General features: G+C 40.5%; 1 protein-coding gene across 1 annotated transcript in view; it reads left to right on the plus strand.

The window, feature by feature from the left end:
* Positions 1-12,547, plus strand: part of MAN2A1 (mannosidase alpha class 2A member 1) — a 195,345-nt gene extending 182,798 nt beyond the window's left edge. Inside the window, exons 20-22 of the mRNA XM_073549319.1 lie at positions 870-1,064; positions 10,288-10,392; positions 11,857-12,547. Of these exons, the coding sequence (XP_073405420.1) occupies positions 870-1,064; positions 10,288-10,392; positions 11,857-12,009 (453 nt within the window). The 3' untranslated portion in view covers positions 12,010-12,547. The remainder of the gene's footprint in view (positions 1-869; positions 1,065-10,287; positions 10,393-11,856) is intronic.
* Positions 12,548-20,564: the final 8,017 nt, after the last annotated feature.

Here is a 20,564-nt window from a genome sequence, read left to right on the forward strand (position 1 = left end):
TTAAGTAATGACTTTTGATAATGGCCCTGTCCCCTACTATGACCCCCTTGACCACCATATCATCTTCCTGTCTTTATGGGCCTGCAATCATTTGTGGAATTATGTATGGTTTGTCTGGTGTTGGCCATAACTTTAGAAACCGTGTGCCTATCACAAGCATGGCATGCTAATATGCTTTTGAAGCTTTCCAAACCTGTCTAGTAAAAGGGATATAAAGAACACTATTGGATATGAGACTATGGTGTAGTAATAAGTTAGTATGGCATTGCCTCGTCAGACTGCGCATCATCATGCCAGGTTTCTTACGTTACAATTTTCGTAGGCTTCCTGCCATATGTTAAGCATTTGTTGTTCCATTTCTTTTCGCTGTGTTTTACACCTTCTGCTTGCACAAATTGAAATGTCACCATGATGCAGTTCTTATAACGACTTGTCACCTCAACGTGTACACTGATCAGTCAGAACTTTAAAACTGCCTACCTATTATCCTATAGGTCCACAAAGCGCCCGCCTGTAAAACTGGCCCATAGGACAGAAACATACAAATGATGATATAGAGAGTATTATACCTGCTTTTTACCAAGTGACTAAAAATAATCCAACTTTATCTAGGAGATGACAAAACATTAACCAAAATCGCTTAAGTTGCAATCCTATTGCCCAATGGGGCTCACAATTTAATTTCCCTATCAGGATGTCTTTGAACCTATACAGACACGGGGAGAACATACAAACTCCTTGCAGATGTTGTCCTTGGTGGGATTTGAACCCAGGACCCCAGCGCTGAAGAGCAGCAGTGCTAACCACTGAGCCACCGTGCTGCCCTGATGAATATCACATTCCGTTTTCTACCTTCTTTTTTCCAATAGGGTGAAGAAAAGAAGTCGGTCAGCTTTCCATCTCTATTAAGTCACGTCACGTCATCCTTCTTAAACCATCCTGTAATCTCTATGGCCGTATTGTCTGATGATGGTGCTCCTCCACTACTAGATGCCTTTTCTCCTCTCCAGTCTTCAATGCCTTGTGATATGCACTTAGTCAATTTGCGGACAATTCAGGCAAAGGTATGCTGCTTCATGTCTCGTAAAAATCCACTGTTTCCAAATAATGAAGTAATACATGTATAACTGTTTTATGACAAATTGGTGGCTGCAGTGTTTTTACAATCTCCGTGCAAACATTACAAACCACTTTCCAATACATTTTCAACAAAAGTTGCCCCCATTTTACTTTTTTACTTTTTTTTTTAACAACTTTTTAGGCTATGTGCCCATGCTAGCGTTTTTAAACTCTCAGGAAACTGATCCCCTTCCCAGAAAACGCGCGTCTTTTTTCCGCGCGATTCTTGCGCGTTTTGTGCAAAAAAAGCCGCGTGTTTTTGACGCGTTTTTTGACACACGTTTTCTGGGAACATTGGGGAAGGCTACAAACGCTCAGCAATGCGGAAATTAATGAGCATTCTGCGTTTTTAGCCGCTAAGCGATTCCTGGGCGGTTAAAAACGCATGCATTGGCACAAAAAGCCAAAAACGCATGCAAATTAATTTGAAGCATCTTTTAAGCGTTTCTGCAGCGTCTGATCCGGCACAAACGCTGCGGAAACGCTTAAAAAAACGCAACGTGGGCACACAGCCTAAATGTTTCATTTGTTGCTCCTCCCAAGGTGACCAGCCTTCTCTGGAGTCTGACAGCAGTGGCTGAACATGCGCAGCAATTCCAAACTCTAAGGTCACTCAAGCTGCATGTTACCAGACCTGTCTTATCAGCCTCATCCAATTATAAAATGCCACACATGGGAAAGCTGCTTTTTTTTTTATTGGAGAGGAATGACTGACTGATCTGGTCACATGACCATCTATCAGCAGCCATTTTATGCACAGAAGTGCTAGTCAGTTGATGAGGAAAGCTGCACTCACAAAAACTGGCCAACCCTTTTAACCACTTCAGGGTTAAGCTGTGTCCGCATGATCGCCGCCGGGAGTTGGCGTCCGCCGTATCTGCCAGGAGCTGTACCCACTCTGCCCTAGGCCATTTAACTCCCTAAATGCCGCTATCGCATTTAGGATTAGGCAAAAGTGCAAAAAAAGGACAAAATAAATTGTTCTAATATTTGAAAAAAAAATAATCCTAAAATGAAAAAGATATTAAACCAATAAATGGGTATATTTATGTAAAACAAAAAAAGAAAACGCACATTTGGTATCACCACGTCCAGAACGGCATGATCTATAAAACGGTCACACTAGTTAACCCCCTTCAGTGAATGCCATTAAGAAAGGTGGCAAAACTATGCTTTTCAACATACCGCCATAAAAAAGTGGGATAAAACAAAATCAGTGTTGAATTTAAATAAAAATGGTACCGCTGAAAACGTCACCTTGCCCCACAAAAAAACAAGCCGCAATGCAACTCCATCAGGGAAAGAAGTTATTGACCTCCGAATAGAGAAAATCTAAAACAATTTTTTTTTTTTTTTTTTTAAGAAAATTGCTTTAATTGTGTAAAAGCAGCAAAACTTAAATACATGATATTAATATGGTTTCGTTGTCATCGTACTGACCCGAAGAATAAAGCGGTCATATCAATTTTACCGTACATTGAACAGCAAAACAAAATCCTTAATTGCTGCTTTTTGTTCATTCTGCCTCCCAAAAATCAGAATAGAAAGTGGTTAAAATATTTTGTGTGCCCAACAATGGTGCCAATAAAAATGTCAACGCGTCTTGCAAAAAACAAACCCTCACACGATTGTCAGCAGAAATATAGAAAAATTATAGCTCTCAAAATATGTAGTTATTCATTCTTCATTGCCCAGTGGTATAAAATTCTGTGAGGCATATGTGGTGTCCACCATGCTAACTGCACCCCTAGATGAATTCATTGGGGGGGGTGTAGTTTGTAAAATAGGGTCCCTTATGGAGGGGTTCTGCCAGTGTGACATGGCACGCTCCAACCATTCCAGCAAAATGTGAACCCCATTATGGTGCTTCTTCCCTTCTTAGTTTTGCACTGTGCCTGAAAAGTAGTTTTTGACCACATGTGGGTTATTGGAGTACTCAGGAGAAATTGCATAACAAATTGTACTGTTCATTATCTCCTCCCTTTTGAAATTCTGTGAATCTCCTGAAGGCTGCAAATGCTCACTACACCACTAGGGGAATTCCTCGGGAGCTGTAGTTTCCAAAATGGTGTCACTTGTGGGGGATTTCCACTGTTTAGGCACATCAGGGGCTCTTCAAACGCGACACGGCATCTGCTATCGGTTCAAGCAAATTATACAATCCAAAATTAAATTGGTGCTCTTTCCCTTCCGAGCCCTGCCGTTCCTCCAAATAGTATTTTTCGACCGCATATGGGGTATTTACGTGTTTGGGATAAATTGCACAATGCGTTTTTGTGAAAATGCAACATTTGGGGCTAAATCAACATTTTTCTGGGAAAAAGTTAAATTTTCATTTTTTTCCTTCCATATTTGCTTTAATTCTTGCGAAGCACCTGAAGGGTCAGTAAACTTATTGAATGTAGTTTTGAGTATTTTCTGTCAATTAGCCCCTCAAAGTGACATTGAATGTGATATGGTCCATTTAAAAAAAAATAATAAATTGTCAATTTTGTAGAGAAATTGCTGATAAACTTTTAATCCTTCTAACGTCCTAACAAAAATAAATTGTCTCAAAAATGATGATGTAAAGTAGACCTATGGTAAGTGTTAATAAACTATTGGTCTGGTCATGAAGGTGAAACCAGACTCGTGGGTGAAGGGATTGAGGTTTTTTTCTATTATGTGCAAGGAGAGCCTTGTGCCTAGAGCATGGGCATTTTTTTTGGCCTGTGGAAGGGAAGTTGAATGGATCTAGTTGGTATCCTGTCTGTGTTCGGTTATGTTTTTTAAAGTGGTTGTACAAGTGTACAGAACAGGTGTAAAATTTGACTGTAACAAGTAGAGTTCTAACAATGAGTAATGTTCTAAATGTTGGGGTTCTGCTCACTCCTGGCGCTCCTATACGATTTGCATACTTGCAATCATATGTCAACCGTTTTTTCATTCCCTTCCCTCAGTGGTCTCAGCACGTGATCATAAGTATGCAAATTGCAAGTGACTGATCATGTGATGAGCTTGTGACATAGGGGAATCCTGTTCCTAACAAAGAGTACATTGTTGAGATTCAGCAGGTTGCTTTCCTTCTCATGTTTTGTACATGTTCCAGACACAACCCCTCTAATTGCTAGAGCAGAAATTAATAGATATGCACACTTTCAGGTCAGTTTTATTTTGGGGGGGCTGAAAATCATTTTTACTATTGAGTTTTGGTGTATATCTATGTGTATAAAAACACAATATATTTTTTTTAACCATTTGGCTTTTGAAACCTCTGCTTCCCTGAGCATAGCAGGCTGCAGTCTGAGTTCCTGTGAATCTGTCAGGTGTCCGATTCCTTTAAAATTCTGGCCAGTATAATACATCACTCTTTCTACTTGTGTCTAAACTTGAGGGTATACAGCATGACCTCCTCTTGGCATTTACGGCTTCAATTGGAAAAATCCGATACATTTACACTGTTGTTAACCCAAGAGCATAAAGTCATGATGCTCTTATATCTGTACAAGAATAAAAAGCAAGCTCGATTTACTAGAGAGCTACAGGAATAAACATGATTTCACAGACATTAATCAAAAAAAAAAAAATTATATTTTAGATCCTCGAAGGAATAGTTACTTACTTTCGACTGAAAAAATAGATTTAGGCTATGTGCCCACGTTAGCGTTTTTAAACGCTCAGGAAACTGGTCTCCTTCCCAGAAAACACGCGTTTTTTTGCACGTTTTTGCACAAAAAACGCGTTTTTGATGCGTTTTTTCCCCCGCATCTTTTGGACTATAGGAGATAGCCAAAAACGCGGACCTAAGCGGAAATTAATGAACATGCTGCGTTTTTTACCGCTAAGGCTGGTTTCACATTTGCGTTTTTTAGCGCTGGAAAAAAACGCATATGTGCGCATGCGTTTTTTCCCCTATATTTAACATGGGTGCGCATACCTGCGCGCTTGTAAGCGCATGTATGCGATTTTCATGCGCTGCGTTTTTTTGGGTTGTGCGTTTGGATTTTCCAGACGCAGCATGTTGCATTTTTTGGCCCTGCAAAAAAGCGCATGCGCACATATGCGCACGTTTTGCGCTAAAAATGGCCATTATAGCCTATGGATGCGCATATGTGCGCACTGGCATGCTCATGTATGCGTTTTTTTGCATATGCGTTTTTTTTTTTTAACCATGGAATTTAGGGGTTTGGGTTAGAGTTAGGGTTAGTTAAGGGGGTTTAGGGTTAGGGTCAGGGTTAGGGTTGGGGTTTGGGTCAGGGTTAGGGTTAAGTATGGTTTGGTTAAGGGTTAGGGTCAGGGTTAGGGTCAGGATTAGGGTCAGGGTTAGGGTCAGGGTCAGGATTAGGGTTAAGTATGGTTTGGTTAAGGGTTAGGGTCAGGGTTAGGGTCAGGATTAGGGTTAAGTATGGTTTGGTTAAGGGTTAGGGTCAGGGTTAGGGTCAGGGTCAGGGTTAGGGTCAGGATTAGGGTTAAGTATGGTTTGGTTAAGGGTTAGGGTCAGGGTTAGGGTCAGGGTTAGGGTCAGGGTTAGGGTTAAGTATGGTTTTGTTAAGGGTTAGGGTCAGGATTAGGGTTAAGTATGGTTTGGTTAAGGGTTAGGGTCAGGGTTAGGGTCAGGGTTAGGGTCAGGGTTAGGGTTAAGTATGGTTTTGTTAAGGGTTAGGGTCAGGATTAGGGTTAAGTATGGTTTGGTTAAGGGTTAGGGTTAGGGTTATGGTCAGGGTTAGGGTCAGGGTTAGGGTTAAGTATGGTTTTGTTAAGGGTTAGGGTCAGGGTTAGGGTCAGGATTAGGGTTAAGTATGGTTTGGTTAAGGGTTAGGGTCAGGGTTAGGGTTATGGTCAGGGTTAGGGTCAGGGTTAGGGTTAAGTATGGTTTTGTTAAGGGTTAGGGTTAGTTAGGGTTTAGGGTTTGGGTTAGGGTTAAGTATGATTTGGTTAAGGGTTAGGGTCAGGGTTAGGGTTAGTAAAGTCATGGTTTGGGTTAGTGTGAGGGGCCACCCTTATGTTGGAAAAAAACGCAAACGCGGTAAAAACGCACTAAAAACGCATACAAACGCATAAAAACGCTGCGTTTTTTTCATGCATGCTCATAAAAATGCTTGAAAAAAACGCAGCAGTTGTATGCTTTTGTATGCGTTTTTTCAATGCGTTTTTTTGCGGGAAAAACGCTGCAAAAAAAAGCAAGTGTGAAACTAGCCTAAGCTTTTCCTTAGCGGTAAAAACGCATCCATTGGCACAAAAAGGCCAAAATGCATTAAAATGAATGGGATGCTTCTTTTTAGGCTAAGTGCACACATACCGGAACTCTCGCGGAAATTACCGCGAGAATTCCGGAATTCCAGTCCGCGGGAAAATCGCATTTTAAATTCCCGCGATTTTCCCGCGGAAAAACTAGCATTTTGCAAGCGTAATTAGCTTGCAAAATGCTAGCGTTTTCCAAGCGATCTGTAGCATCACTTGGAAAACTGATTGACAGGTTGGTCACACTCGTCAAACATAGTGTTTGACGAGTGTGACCAACTTTTTACTATTGAGGCCGCCTATGCAGCATCAGTAGTAAAAGAATGTAAAAAAAAAAAAAAAAAAATGGTGTTATTCTTACCTTCCGATGTCCCGCGCATCCGTTCCCAGTAATCCTTTGCGAAAATGCCTGCGATGACGTCCGCTCTCGCGGGATCGCGATGTCTCGCGGTAATTCGCGATGACGTCGCGCGAATGACAGCGAGACTTTGCGATCCCGCGAGAACGGACGCCATCGCGGGCATTTTCGCAAAGGATTACTGGGACCGGGAGCGTGAAGAGAGGCGGGAATGCTGCGCGGGACGTCGGAAGGTGAGAATTTTTTATTTTTAAATTCTTTTTTTTACAGGGATATGGTGCCCACAGCCTGGAGGACAGTCTCCTCTCCTCAGGACCGTGGGTACCATCCGCAACTGTTCTGCTTACTTTCCGCATGGTGTGCACAGCCACATGCGGGAAGTAAGCGGAACAATGCATTCCTATGGGTGCGGGATCGCCGCGATTCCGCAAATTAATGAGCATGCTGCGGTTTTTACCGCAAAGCGATTCAGCCGCGGTAAAAACCGCAGCATTAGCACAGCATTGCAGAATCCCATAGGAATGCATGGGATGCTTATTTTTCACGTTTTCGCGGCAAAATCGCGCGGTTAAAACCACCGCGGAAACGCGAAAAAAACGCCACGTGTGAACTCAGCCTTACGGTTTATCTCTGCACATCCCATTCAAATTAGTGGGACAGTCAATATATTACATTCAATAGTTTGATGACTGATCCTGGCCTGAAAAAAAAAAAAAAAAAAATATATAGCCATATTTACTAACACAAGTCAGAAAACTGATCTACTTACAGGATGATAAAACAGGAGAAATAGGAGTTTGAGGCTAAAATACAAAAAACGTATTGTTTTGTAAGTGAAAAAAAAAAAATTAAGGAACATATGCAAAGACAGACACCAGTGCTTCTTGCGACCAAAAAAAGGCATAGTTAAGGTGCATACAATTTACTATGTTATAGTGTGAACATGTACCATAGTAAGGTGCACAACAATTTACTTGAAAGTAAGAAACGTTCTGGTGTGAATGTGCACCAACTGAGTATATCTGAACAACCTAATTTAAATGGACTTAGAATGCCCCAGTATATAAATTAATATTTACTGTTATAACAGATATGCATGGTAGAAAGGAGGAATAATGAGCCTCAACATAAAAAATAAACAATGGTCACAACAATCAAAAAGATATTAAGTTTCACAGAAATACTGCATGTCAAACACAAAAAAAAAGACCTGGGTGTATGGGTGGACGACAAACTCACATTTAGTGGCCAGTGTCAGGCAGCTGCTGCAAAGGCAAATAAAATAATGGGATGCATTAAAAGAGGCATAGATGCTCATGAGGAGAACATAATTTTACCTCTATATAAGTCACTAGTGCGACCACACTTAGAATACTGTGTACAGTTCTGGTCTCTGGTGTATAAGAAAGACATAGCTGAACTGGAGCGGGTGCAGAGAAGAGCGACCAAGGTTATTAGGGAACTAGGGGGTCTGCAATACCAAGACAGGTTATTACACTTGGGTTTATTTAGTTTGGAGAATCGAAGGCTTGGGGTTGATCTTATTACAATGTATAAATATATGCGGGGACAGTACAAAGACCTTTCTAATGATCTTTTTACTCTTAGACCTGTGACGGGGTTCAAGGGGGCATCCTCTACGTCTGGAGGAAAGAAGGTTTAAGCATACTCACAGACACGGATTCTTTATTGTAAGAGCAGTGAGACTATGGAACTCTCTGCCATATGATGTAATGAGTGATTCCCTACTAAAATTTAAGAAGGGACTGGATGCCTTTCTTGAAAAGTATAATATTACAGGGTATATACACTAGTTTCCTTAATATTGCGTTGATCCAGGGAGCTAGTCTGATTGCCGTATGTGGAGTCGGGAAGGAATTTTTTTCCCCAATGTGAAGCTTACTGTTTGCCACATGGGTTTTTTTTGCCTTCCTCTTGATCAACATGTTAGGGCAGGTTAGGATAGGATATGGGTTGAACTAGATGGGTTTAAAGTCTACCTTCAACCTTAATAACTATGTTACTATGTTACAAACAGGATGCAGCAGACCTCCTTGATATAGGTGGAAGTAGCAGAGGTGTAAAATACTGATGAAACAACCACTCACAACCTACCAGTTCATGGAGGTGGTGGTTGCCTAGTATTAGAAATGCACACGGATGGTTTGTATAGGGGTGCTGGTCACACACATGTAGTAAATGCAGTGTGTCTGGGTAATAACCTATTACTGATGCCCTTATTAGATTATTTGTGGTGCCCAGCACTATATAAATGCACCCCATAGGGACAGGCATCCTAGTTGACAAGTCCATCATTGATGAGCCTGGCTGCATCCTGCATAGAAATCAGAAATGTGCAGTAAAATGTATATAATATATATAAGGTATATAATATATATAAGGTATTGTTCTATAACTTAAACAAATTCAACAAGCTCGCAACCCATGTCAAGGGTCCTCATTGTCTACTAAAATCAACAGCATAAACAGAACTGCTGCTTTTTTAGTTTCTGTCCTTTTGATTTTACGGTGCATGGCCTGCTATACAGGTGCTGTTAAAAAGTTCAGTGTGCCATTTATAGTATCCTAAATACAGTGAATGACGTCACCAGCGAGGAATAGCGACAGAACGATGGTTTAATCTCTCCCATGAACGGTGACTAAATCCCCCGTCACACATAGCGATCTCGCTAGCGAGATCGCTGCTGAGTCATAAGTTTTGTGACGCAACAGCGATCTCACCAGCGAGATCGCAGTGTGTGTCACTTACCAGCGACCGGCCCCCCTGACGGGTATCGCTGATCATCCTGGAATGGCCAGGACATTTTTTTGATCGCTGGTCTCCCGCTAGCCAGCACGCATCGCTGCGTGACAGGCGGGAGACCAGCAATCAGCGTGCTGGCGCTGGCAACTAAGGTACACATCGGGTTTCTAAGTGCCGCACGCCATTTAGAAACCGGATGTGTACCTTGGTTACCAGCTCCCTGCACCAGCGTACTGGTAACTAAGGTACACAGTGGGTAACTAAGCGACGTGCGTCGCTTGTTACCCGCGTGTCGCTGGTACTGATCGCTGGTGAAGCTGCCTGTTTGGCAGCTCATCAGCGATCATGTAGCGACACACCAGCGATCCTGACAAGGTCATATCGTTGTCGGGATTGCTGGTGTGTCGCTATGTGTGACGGGGCCCTTAGTCTAGTCTTTCATTTGAATTCAAATATCTCACTTGTCATAAAAAATTTTCAATTACAGAACCCAGCAGCATCCAAAATTTCTACTATATGGCCATCGTTAGGCCATAAGTGAAACATTATATATCTAGATGGGTTGTGGACAACTTCTTTATAGGAAGTCAAGAGTCAGGTAGTTGGTAACTTTCGGTATGGGTTACATGAGGGGTGTGTGGTATTCATATCCTTGTTTTTCAAACTAAATATTTAGACCTCTGGCTTCATGACTTTAATGTCTTTTTTTTATTTTAACCTTGTTCAAACTTATCACCTCCTATATTTTCCCTAGAGTATTTTGATCTTATGAATATAGAGTGCCTTCATTACACAGTCACTTATTATTGTTCTTTGTTTGCTTTAGGTGGGACCTTCAGAAGAGGCAGCTCTCATTCTTCACAGAAAAGGATTTGACTGCAAGTTTGCAAATAAAGACCTCGGGCTATACTGTTCTACATCTCAGGGAAAGGTACGGTAATAACCAAATGAGAATGAGCATTTTATCTTTATTTCACATAAACATATGTTGGGTGTATTGTTGGCATGTGAGCACTCCAGCTGTTGTAGAACTTTGATGCCCGTACAGGTATAGATGGGCACATTTACAGTATGGCAGATACAAATAAGCTAAAAATCTGCCACCTACCCAAATCTTGAGATGTTTCTGGGCTTCTGCTTTTAAGAGGTTGTCATTTGACAGTCTTATTTATGCTCCTTACTCCCTGCGGTTCTGCACAGAACATTTTTAGATGCAGATGGGTCTAGAAGGAACATTTTGTTACAACCTGGAACAGCATCAATAAATAACTCTGATTTTAAGTCTGGAATATGTAAAAGTAACCTGAGAAACACCTAAAGATATTTCCACACACATGAATAAATTAAAATCTGTTGGTAAAACAGATGCCTACATAATATTTTATTTTTTCACTGTGTATGAGACTTTATAACGCCAAAACACTACTACTTACAATTAAGTATAAATGCTACATATTTGCTATGTAATTCATACTTTAATGTGATGTAATAAAAAAAATTACATTCCGGTCGTCAGTTTGAATGTTCGGACCCAATGGTGTAGGCCAATCTCTCTTTAGGTATACTAAAAATGCCATGAATAACAGATTATTCATCTCTGATAAATGTATTTTAGCGTTTTCTTTTTCTTTATTTTTGAAAGTTTGGGATTAAATGATTCATGCACAAGTGGAACATTCCTTACACTCCTAATAAGTGTGTCACGTGTGTAAGACCGTGACAATCACGCTTGGCTCGTGTGTGATCTCCATCTATACATCATATAGTGTGACATCCCTTGCTCAGGACCACCTTTATTAGGCAAAGCAAAGAACTTGCTAGAATAGATTTAACTCTCTTGTTAATATACAGTTATAAAATGTTTGGGAGACCACTAGTTTCCCCAGTGATGACAACTAATTTCCAGCGGAGTTTTGCTCCTGAGCCAATTGTATGAGCTGGCTTTTTATCTGTTTACAGATTAGAATAATTTAACTATGGAAAATTAACAAGGTATTCACCAGAGATAAAAATATCTAGTCTATTGGAGTAGTCAAGGTGTTCAAGACTCCCCTTCCTTGTAATGTCAGCTGAGCCCACCAGTTTGGTTGGAACTGTCAGCCATTTAATTTGTATGGTGGTCCGACCGGTCTCTGAGAATTGCATCATTGGGCGCTGAGCATCTTGACTTTTTCTGATGAGGAGAAGCTGTCTCGGAGATTGGACATCCCCCAATGAAAATGTCCAATATGTCTCTAATACTAGAGTAGACTAAAAGCTAGAGTGCTGATCCTGCAAACCACCCTAACAAAATGGAGAAATAATAAAGTAAATATATATATATATATATATATATATATGTGTGTGTGTAATACACAAGTTGATAAACAGTTTGTATTTAATTTTTCATTTACAGATGCAAGTTCATGGACTTTTTGATGGATTTAGAGTTGAAAGTTTAAAATCATCCACATTATCCTTAATGCACCTCCTTTCAGGTGCTCAGAACTTAAGTACAATCAACATGAGCCCCATGGACATTAGCACATTTCGTATAAAACTGAGGTGAATGTTGCTACACGAGACAACTGCAGCTCCTGTGTTTTACATGCAATAAAGAAGCACATTGTTGTACCAACGTCTGGACACTGTGAGGATTTGCGTCCAGCTTTCTCCATTGACAACACCTCCAATGGAAGCCATGCTCATTCATCTTTCATAAAGTAGAATTTGAGTAAAGCATAATTTCTGTATTCTCAGGTTTAATGGATCAATAATTTGCTTTCTTGTCTAATTTGTGAATCCACTACTGCAACTGAAGAAAAATGCTTTACAAAATGTTTTCCTCATGAAGCTCTTTATTTGCATCTGGTGCCAAATACCTATGACAATTGACAAGTTGAGGAGCCTATGAAAGATGGGAATGACCTGGAACGTACAGTATAGCAACCATGACTGTCCCTATTGATTGCCAAGAGTTGCAACTCATTTTTGCTTTCCTTTATTATTATACCGTCAAGTTGGACTCAAACTTCCTCTTTTATATATAAATAGCTAGAATTATCTAAATGAAAGAAAACTGATCATTAAAGTACGTTTCAATATGATGTATAATTATAATGGGGAAATTTACATTCTATGGTGGAAAGGTAAAAGGCAAAAAAGTTTTGATTTTTCTTTTTTCTGCATTTGTTATAACTAGAGTTGAGTGACTTTGGTCGGATCGAGTTTCATGAAACAAAATTTCAGTCGGATGAAACTGGTCTGATTAGGGCAAAAAAGTCGGAGTTTCGTCCGAAACCCGACCCCAATGCAAGTCAATGGGGAATAAAAGTCGGCATTGAGCGGATGACATTCATCCACTCAATGCCGACTTTTATTCCCCATTGACTTACATTGGGGTTGGGTTTCAGACGAAACTCAGACATTTTTTTGCCCTAGTCGGACCAGTTTCATCCGACTGAAATTTTGTTTGTCGGGTTTCACGAAACCCGATCCGACCAAAGTCGCTCAACTCTAGTTATGACTGCTGCCATGTAGTTTGTAGACATTTGGTCAGTGACCAAAGCTGGCTGTGTGATTAAGATTACTGTTGACCGGATGTTTTCGTCCCCTGAAACCCTTAACATGCACATTTATATTAGCGAAGCACATATTATTATTATATTTTTCACTGTTGAATAAGAAGCTGTCAAATACTTGGTGCCATTTATCTCCTGAGGGAGCAGAGGATTGGGCAAGTAAAATTTAATCAGGCAGGCATTGTTTGTACAACATCAAACTGAAATTCATGTGACCTGCTAACAAAATCTTAAATTTATGGCCATCTTAAAGTTGATCTGTCACACTGCAGACAATCTGTTTTAAAGCAGGATATGCATAGAAATATATGAACCTGTCACGTTCGGATCGGAAGACACGCTTGCCAGTCCGTGCATTGTGGTCTCATCTCTGTTTTATAAGGACGTTTGACTGCACCCTAACTTGTATGTTTAACTTAAAGTGGATCTGTCACTTTCTCCAAAAATTGAGTTGCGTACCTTGCAAAACTCCCTATGCTTCCTTGGCTCTACCGCTGTTTTCCATTTTGTGCTGCTTCATTCCTTTGCAGGCATATTCATATCTGTTGCTGCTTGAGCACAGTATGAAATCTGAATTGTATATCAACTGGGTGTTTCCTTGGAGTTTTCTGGGCATGCTTTTTCACTGGTCCCTTTCAGACGCTATATATCAAAGCTTGGCAGCTGATCTAGCTGTCCCACTTTGAAAGCTGTGATTGGCTGTATCTGGGAGTAGTGAAAGCCTACGCATCCTTAGTAGACTTGAAAAAAATAACAGTTGAACTACCAGCAAGTAACAGGACCTCTTTATATCCTTGTACCCTCTGTGCTTAAGTTTCGAGAAGATGGTCTCACTCAAGAAAGGATTGCTTATTCAGGTTTAAAAATATATGGTTGTTTTTTTCTTAAAACAGGGCCACGCTTATTCAGATTGTGGGTGATTTTGCAGCTTGGCCCTGTACACTTCAAAGGGTCTCAGGTGCAATATTAAACACAAGCCATAAACAATTGTTTGTTTTTTAGTCTGTGTAGCCCCTTTTTAATGTGCATAAAGGAAATCTTATCAATCGTTGTGTGACCCCCACCCAAAACTCAACATGACAGATTCACATTAAAGCAAACCTGTCAGCTTTTGCTAAGTAAACTACAAGCATTGTCATGTTGGTGTTATTACACTGATTTAAAAGGATACCTGTGGTGACGAAATCAGTCTTGTGGTTCTTGTGTAATCAGTACTAGAAGTTTTGAGTTGATGAGATGCCCAAAGGCCAGCCTCGAAGCACAAACATGTTCCTCATCATAAAGACCGAGAAAGAGACAAACTGTTTCGGGGCAGGTCTCTTCTTGGTTTCTCTGCATTGGCGAGTCTCGTCCGAGATACGCTGCAAATAGCAGCATGGTGCGATTGATTTTTTTTTTTTTTTCTCTGTCCGATTTGAGCTGAGAAAAAAATCGCAGGTGAGATGTAACTCATTGAATAACATGGGTGAGAGTGCAATTCGATTTTGTTTTGTTTTTTTCATCGGATTGCACTCATCCGTTTTTCTCACAAATGAGCATGAGCCCTGACTCTCTGCAGTCCCTCGCCGGAGCACGAGCATCTCATTAATTCGAAACTTCTAACACTGATTACATAACCACATGACGAGTTTCTTCACCCCAGGTATCGTTTTAATCGTTGTAATGATGCCAACATAACACTGCCTGTAGTTTACTAAGCAAAATTCTGCTGACCGGTTCGCTTTAAAACCATTAAGCTTAGGTTGATCATCATGGCTTAGACTAAACAATCCATAGCTGCTGTACTTCGATGTGTGTCAAGAATCCTTACTATTATTTTCAATTGAATTCATTCAATATTTTGATCATATAATTTTACTGACGCATATGTTTAACATCCAGCGTACATAATTTTCCTTTACGTTTCGTTTAGTTGGATAACTGTTCAGATTTTTTTTTTTTTCTATTGTCAGTTTTGCGTTATGTGCAATTATTCCATTGCTTTTTAACATGGAAGTGATTAAGAGAATCCCAGAATCCAGATGTCTTCTTCCTAAATGAACATATTGAAGCGAAAATATGTGCCTTATATTTTTACACTTCTTAAACTTTTTATGGACTATTGCATTGTTTTTGAGGGATTGGTTTCTATTTGAACTGTATTCTGTACTTTTTGTTTGGCATAATCCACAGCCGCCAGCAATGCTCTGAAGAGTCTTTTTGTAGACTGAATGTGTGCCTGTGTTACCATGAACTCTGTGATTTGCTGAATGTATAAACACCTTACTGATACAGACTTTTTTCAGAATTCACAACTACCAATTGTTAAGCCAAGAAACATCCTTCTGCAAATCACTTACCTTCTGAAATGTGTTCACGTGTCATCTAGGGCAGGTTAGAGGAATTTGTTTTGTTGTTTTTCTGTTTCGAAACCAAAAATTTGTGGCATGTGTTGCACAAAGCATGACGGTATATTTAGTTTCTTAGACCCGAGCAAATTATATCCTATGTTATTGTGACCCACAACCACGCTTTTTTTTTTTTTTTTTTTTTTGAGGTGGGTCATGCTGTGATTAATAGTATCTTATTTAATGGAGCACCAAGAGGTGTTTGGTAATTTAGAGGCTCTGTCCATAGTGTATAGAGTCTACTGCATATGACTGATCCATCATGATTTTTTAATGGATCGCATTAATTGCTGAGCTAGTCCAGCCAATAAAAATGGGAAACCCAATTAACCCATTATAAATCTCTTTTGGATGTATGATTTGTTGGTTTTGCATGTTTTTGTATTTTTAAACCAAAAGCCTCTTTTTCATAGCATGCTTGTATATTTCATTTTATAACACTTTGCAAACTTTAGTAACTGGGAAAATCCTAATGACCAGTCATGTAGGCACATCACCGCAAGTGGAGAGCAAAGTGATATGAATGGAATACTGCTTCTGCTCTTCTGGTGCAAAGCAAAAGTTACATTTCCCTTATTGTTTTGTAGCTGTTCATAAGCTTTGTCTGCAATATTTGTGTTTAAGCTAATAGAGTAAAAGTCTATTACTTGACTTTTCACTTTTTTAAGTCTCCAATTGTCCCAAATCCAAAGTGCTAAATTTAATTTGGCCTGGTAGAAGGGGAATTGGAGCCCAAAATCATAGGTTGGGTTGGTGAGTGATTTGGTAGATTAAGTTGGAGCACTCTTTATTTTTTTATTTTATATTTTTTTTTCATTTCTACTATATCACTCATTTCTATTCTGTGCCAATAAATGCCTCAAACACCATTGAATGTTTGTACTATGAGTTAATGTGCTCCTGGAAAATAATATTTCTCCTTGTTACCAGTATTCCATCGGGTGTGCTGAAAACAAATACTTTCTTGACTTGTTTGCTCCAAGGTGTCTTATTTTTTATTTTTTGTCATATCGAGATGAAACACATTCGGGTCTTATAGACTCCAGAGATGTCTGAATTGCTTTTCAAGTTGGATTTGCATTCAACACAAAGTCCTCAAATATTAAATTCCCAGCCGCTGATTTGTGTAATAGTATACTTGTGGATATTTCAGTTAATTCAGTTTTAAGCTTTTAGAAAAAGAGTTGCTGCTTTATTGAACTCTGTTTTCTGTGTTACTCGAGCTTGATGTGAATCTGAGATATAAGGGCGACAGAGCTGGATTGTGGGATGCCCAATAATTCTAGATAATTTCACCATATATAATGGATTATATAATAAATATTGACGCGCCCACAAAATTGTTGCTTCCATGCGCGTCAACATATGGCGGGGGTGATGCAATTTATCTTCGCAGTCTTGTCTGTGGAGAACTCGGTTTGTATCTTTGACAGGTAATTGTATAGAGAAAATACCAAGTATTAATGGGTTGATAGAAATTGGAGCGCTGTTTCAAATATCCCTGCTCATCCCCATAGTGTATTAAAACATTGAGCAAAATACCGAAGTGATTTATCTTTTGTTTTTGTTTTTTTTAATAAATCCAGTTTTCTTCTGAGATTTTGTTTCCCTCAAACAAAGTATTAAGAATGTTTTGTTTCCTTAGAAGAATCTACCAATAATTTGATCTCATGCTGTATTATCATATTGTATAATTTCTGTCTTCATATATTGAAATTGAATTAATTAAAACCTTTTGATATTTTCTCTAATGATTTTTACATGTGAAATATTAAATTACCTTTTAATAAACTGTGTTTTTATTTATGTATAGACAACAGTCAAAAAATGTGTTTCTAATAGCTCTTGCATTTAACCCCTTCACCACGAAGCCTGTTTGCACCTTCCTGACCTGGCCAAATTCTACAAATGTGACCAGTGTCTCTTTACGTGGTAAAAACTCTGGAACGCTTCAATGTATCCCAGTGCTTTAGATTTCCTCGTGACATATTGTGCTTTTGTGATTGTGGTAAAATTTGTTCGATATAACTTGCTTTTATTTGTGAAAATATTGGAAATTTGGCGAAAGTTTGAAAAGTCTAGCTATTTTCAAAGCTAACTTTATTTAAAAACAAAAATTGTCAAACAAAATAGTTAAGTAGACATGTGGGAAATGTTATTTATTATCACAATTTTCAAAACAGAATTTTTTTTGTTAGTAAGTTATAAGGGTTAAAAGATGACCAGCGATTTTCCTATTTTTCCAATAAAATTTCCAAAAACATTTTTTAGGGACCACATCACATTTGAAGTGGCTTTGAGGGGCTTATATGACTGAAAATACCCAAAAGTGACACCATTCTTAAAACGGCACCCTCAAGATGTTCAAAACCACCTTCAAGAAGTTTATTAACCTTTCAGGTGCTTAACTGGAATAAATGAAATGTGGAAGGAAAAAAATGAACATTTTAGTTTTCTTCACAAAATATTTTACTTTAGTCCCAATTTTTTTTTTTTTAATTTTTGAAAAGGTAACTGGATAAAATGGACCCCAAAACTTGTGCAATTTCTCCTGAGTGTGCCCATACCCTGTATGTGGTGGGAAACGTGTCTTGGCGCAGGGCTTGGAAGTGAAGGAGTGCTTTTTGACTGCAAAATTTGGTGGAATCATTAGCGGACACCATGTCGAGAACCCCTGATGTGCATTGACAGTGGAAACCCACCAAAAGTTTCCCCATTTTGGAAACTAGACCCCTTAACATATTTATCTAGATTTGTGGTGAGCACCTTGAACCCCCCAGATGCTTCACAGAAGCTTAGAACGTTGAGCCATGAAAATAAAAAAAATCACTTTTTTCCCACAAAAATGTTTTTAGCCCACAAATTTTTTATTTTCACAGTTTTGACAGGAGCAATTGCACAACTGTTGGGGTCTATTTTTCCCTGAGTACACAAATAGTTCCAATTTTTTATTTTCACAAGGGTAACAGGAGTAATTGCACCATACAATTTGTTGTGCAATTTCTCCTGAGTACACTGATACTGAAGGAATACTACTTTTGAGGCACAGTACAAAGCTCAGAAAGGAAGAGGCACAATATTGGAGTTGAGATTTTGCTGCAATGGTTTGAGGGTGCAATGTCACATTAGTAGAGCCCCTGAGGTGCCAAAACAGCAGAACCCCCCCCCCATAATGGACCCCATGTTACTAACTACACCTCAATGAATTAATCTAGGGATGCAGTGATCATATTGACATCACAGGTGTGTCACAGAATTTTATACCATTGGGCTGTGAAGAAAAAAATTACATTTTTACATCCAAAATTTAGTTTTAGCCCCAGATATTATATTTTCACACTGGGAAATGGTTAATAATTGCACCAAAATGTGTCCCACAGTTTATGATAAATGTAGAAATGACCCATATGTGGCCTTACAATACTGTTTAGCCATACGGCAAGACTCGGGAGGGATGGAGCACTATTTTCCTCCTGGAGCCTAGATTTTGTTAGACTAGTTTGCGGATTCCATATATAGAGCCACTAAGTAGTAGAAGGGCAGAATCCCCCCTCAGGTGACCCAATTTTGGAAATTATACCTCTTTGGGAATTTATATACAGGTGTAGTAACTATTTTGACTCCATGGGTGTTTTGCAGAAACAAGTAGTTTCTTGATGTTTCTCGTTGAGGTCACCAGTACTTTGTATTGCCCAGCTCATGCTTCTGGAGACGCACCTGTAAATTAGGTGTGCTGTCATCGCTAGAGAAGTACCAAATGTGGATACTAAATGTGGTTTAGGCACACTGGGGCTCAGAAGGGAGTGGGGATTTGAATTTTGGAGGGCAGAATTTGCTGAATTTCTTTTTGGGATACAAGGAGCTGTAGTGCTTTTCCAGAGTATGGATTCAAAGCTTTTGTTGGGAACATTTTACATAATATTTAGGTTCACATTTTTTCCGTCTCCCATGACTGCACACATGAGAGGGCATCCGCCCAGCCAGGACTGAAGATAAAAGGGCGGTACCTCTCCCTCTCTTCAGTTGGGTTTCCTGTCCTGACAGGGACCCATGTGCTGAAGACCATGGTCCAAAGATTGCGTACCTGCCCACCCCCGTGCCAGCATGGAAGAGCAGGCAGAGCCTCTATGCTGGGCGTCGGGTGGAAGCGCCGTCCGCGGGTCCCCCGGGGCTCAGCGTCTGAGCGGGCATTAAGGCAGCACCATCAGGGGTCCTGGGGCTCTTCCATGGCTGCCGCGCCGCCCTCCTCTGCCGGCATCCAGGAGGGGCGGCCGCTTCCGGGTCGCGCTCCTCTGACTTCATGCGCAAGGCGCGTTGGGAATGGGCGTGCCCGTGTGACGTCTGGGACGGCGCCGGATCCAAGATAGCGGCGCCCATGAAAAAACGCCGGCCGGTAAAAGATCCCGGCGTAGTGGCAGGGGGGGAGGGGCTGTGAATGGGCACCGGAGGAGACGGAGAGTGCAGTGGATCCCTCTCATAAAGAGGGATGACCACAGAAGACGCACTCATGCCCAGAACTTCACAATGGAAGTGGGGCAAGATCAGCAGCAGTAGCAAGAGCTCTCGTCAGATGCCGTGCCGAGCCGCCAGCATACCAGGAGCAGACGCTCGAGTGGTGGGAGCGGCAGTCGTAAACACGACCGGCATGACTCTGAGACTTCCAGAAAAACCGTCACGAGTGCATCTGAGGAGCCTCCGAGATCGGTACCCTTGATTGACGGTGGTGAGTGATCTACGTGAATGTCACCCTTATGGTAACGGGGTTCCATTTTTCTGTTTGATCACTAGGGGTCGAGGAAGTCTAGCGGCAAAACAAAGAATAGAGAATGCGCCCTATGCAGAGACCCGCTGGCAGATTAGTGGCAGAAAGACCTCTGCGCTGACTGTATAAACAAGGCCATATGGGAGGAAAGCCCAGATTTAGTGACTAGCCTTAGGGCTGTAATACAAAAGGATGTGAAAGGCTCCCTAAAGGCAGCCCTTAAAAAGACGGGTAAAAGAAGCCGCAAAAGGAATTCTGATTGAGGCCTCGCTAGGGCAGAGAGGTCGGGAAAGATCCCTGTCCCCCTCCATCTCCTCTTCCTCGACTCAGTCCTCAGAATCCTCCTCGGACAGCGATATAGGAGGCCGTCTGTTTCCCAACAGAGGACATAGAA

This window comes from Dendrobates tinctorius, unplaced genomic scaffold, assembly GCF_039654945.1.
Source record: "Dendrobates tinctorius isolate UK_male_01 unplaced genomic scaffold, ASM3965494v1 ptg000003l, whole genome shotgun sequence".
NCBI classification, from domain to species: domain Eukaryota; kingdom Metazoa; phylum Chordata; class Amphibia; order Anura; family Dendrobatidae; genus Dendrobates; species Dendrobates tinctorius.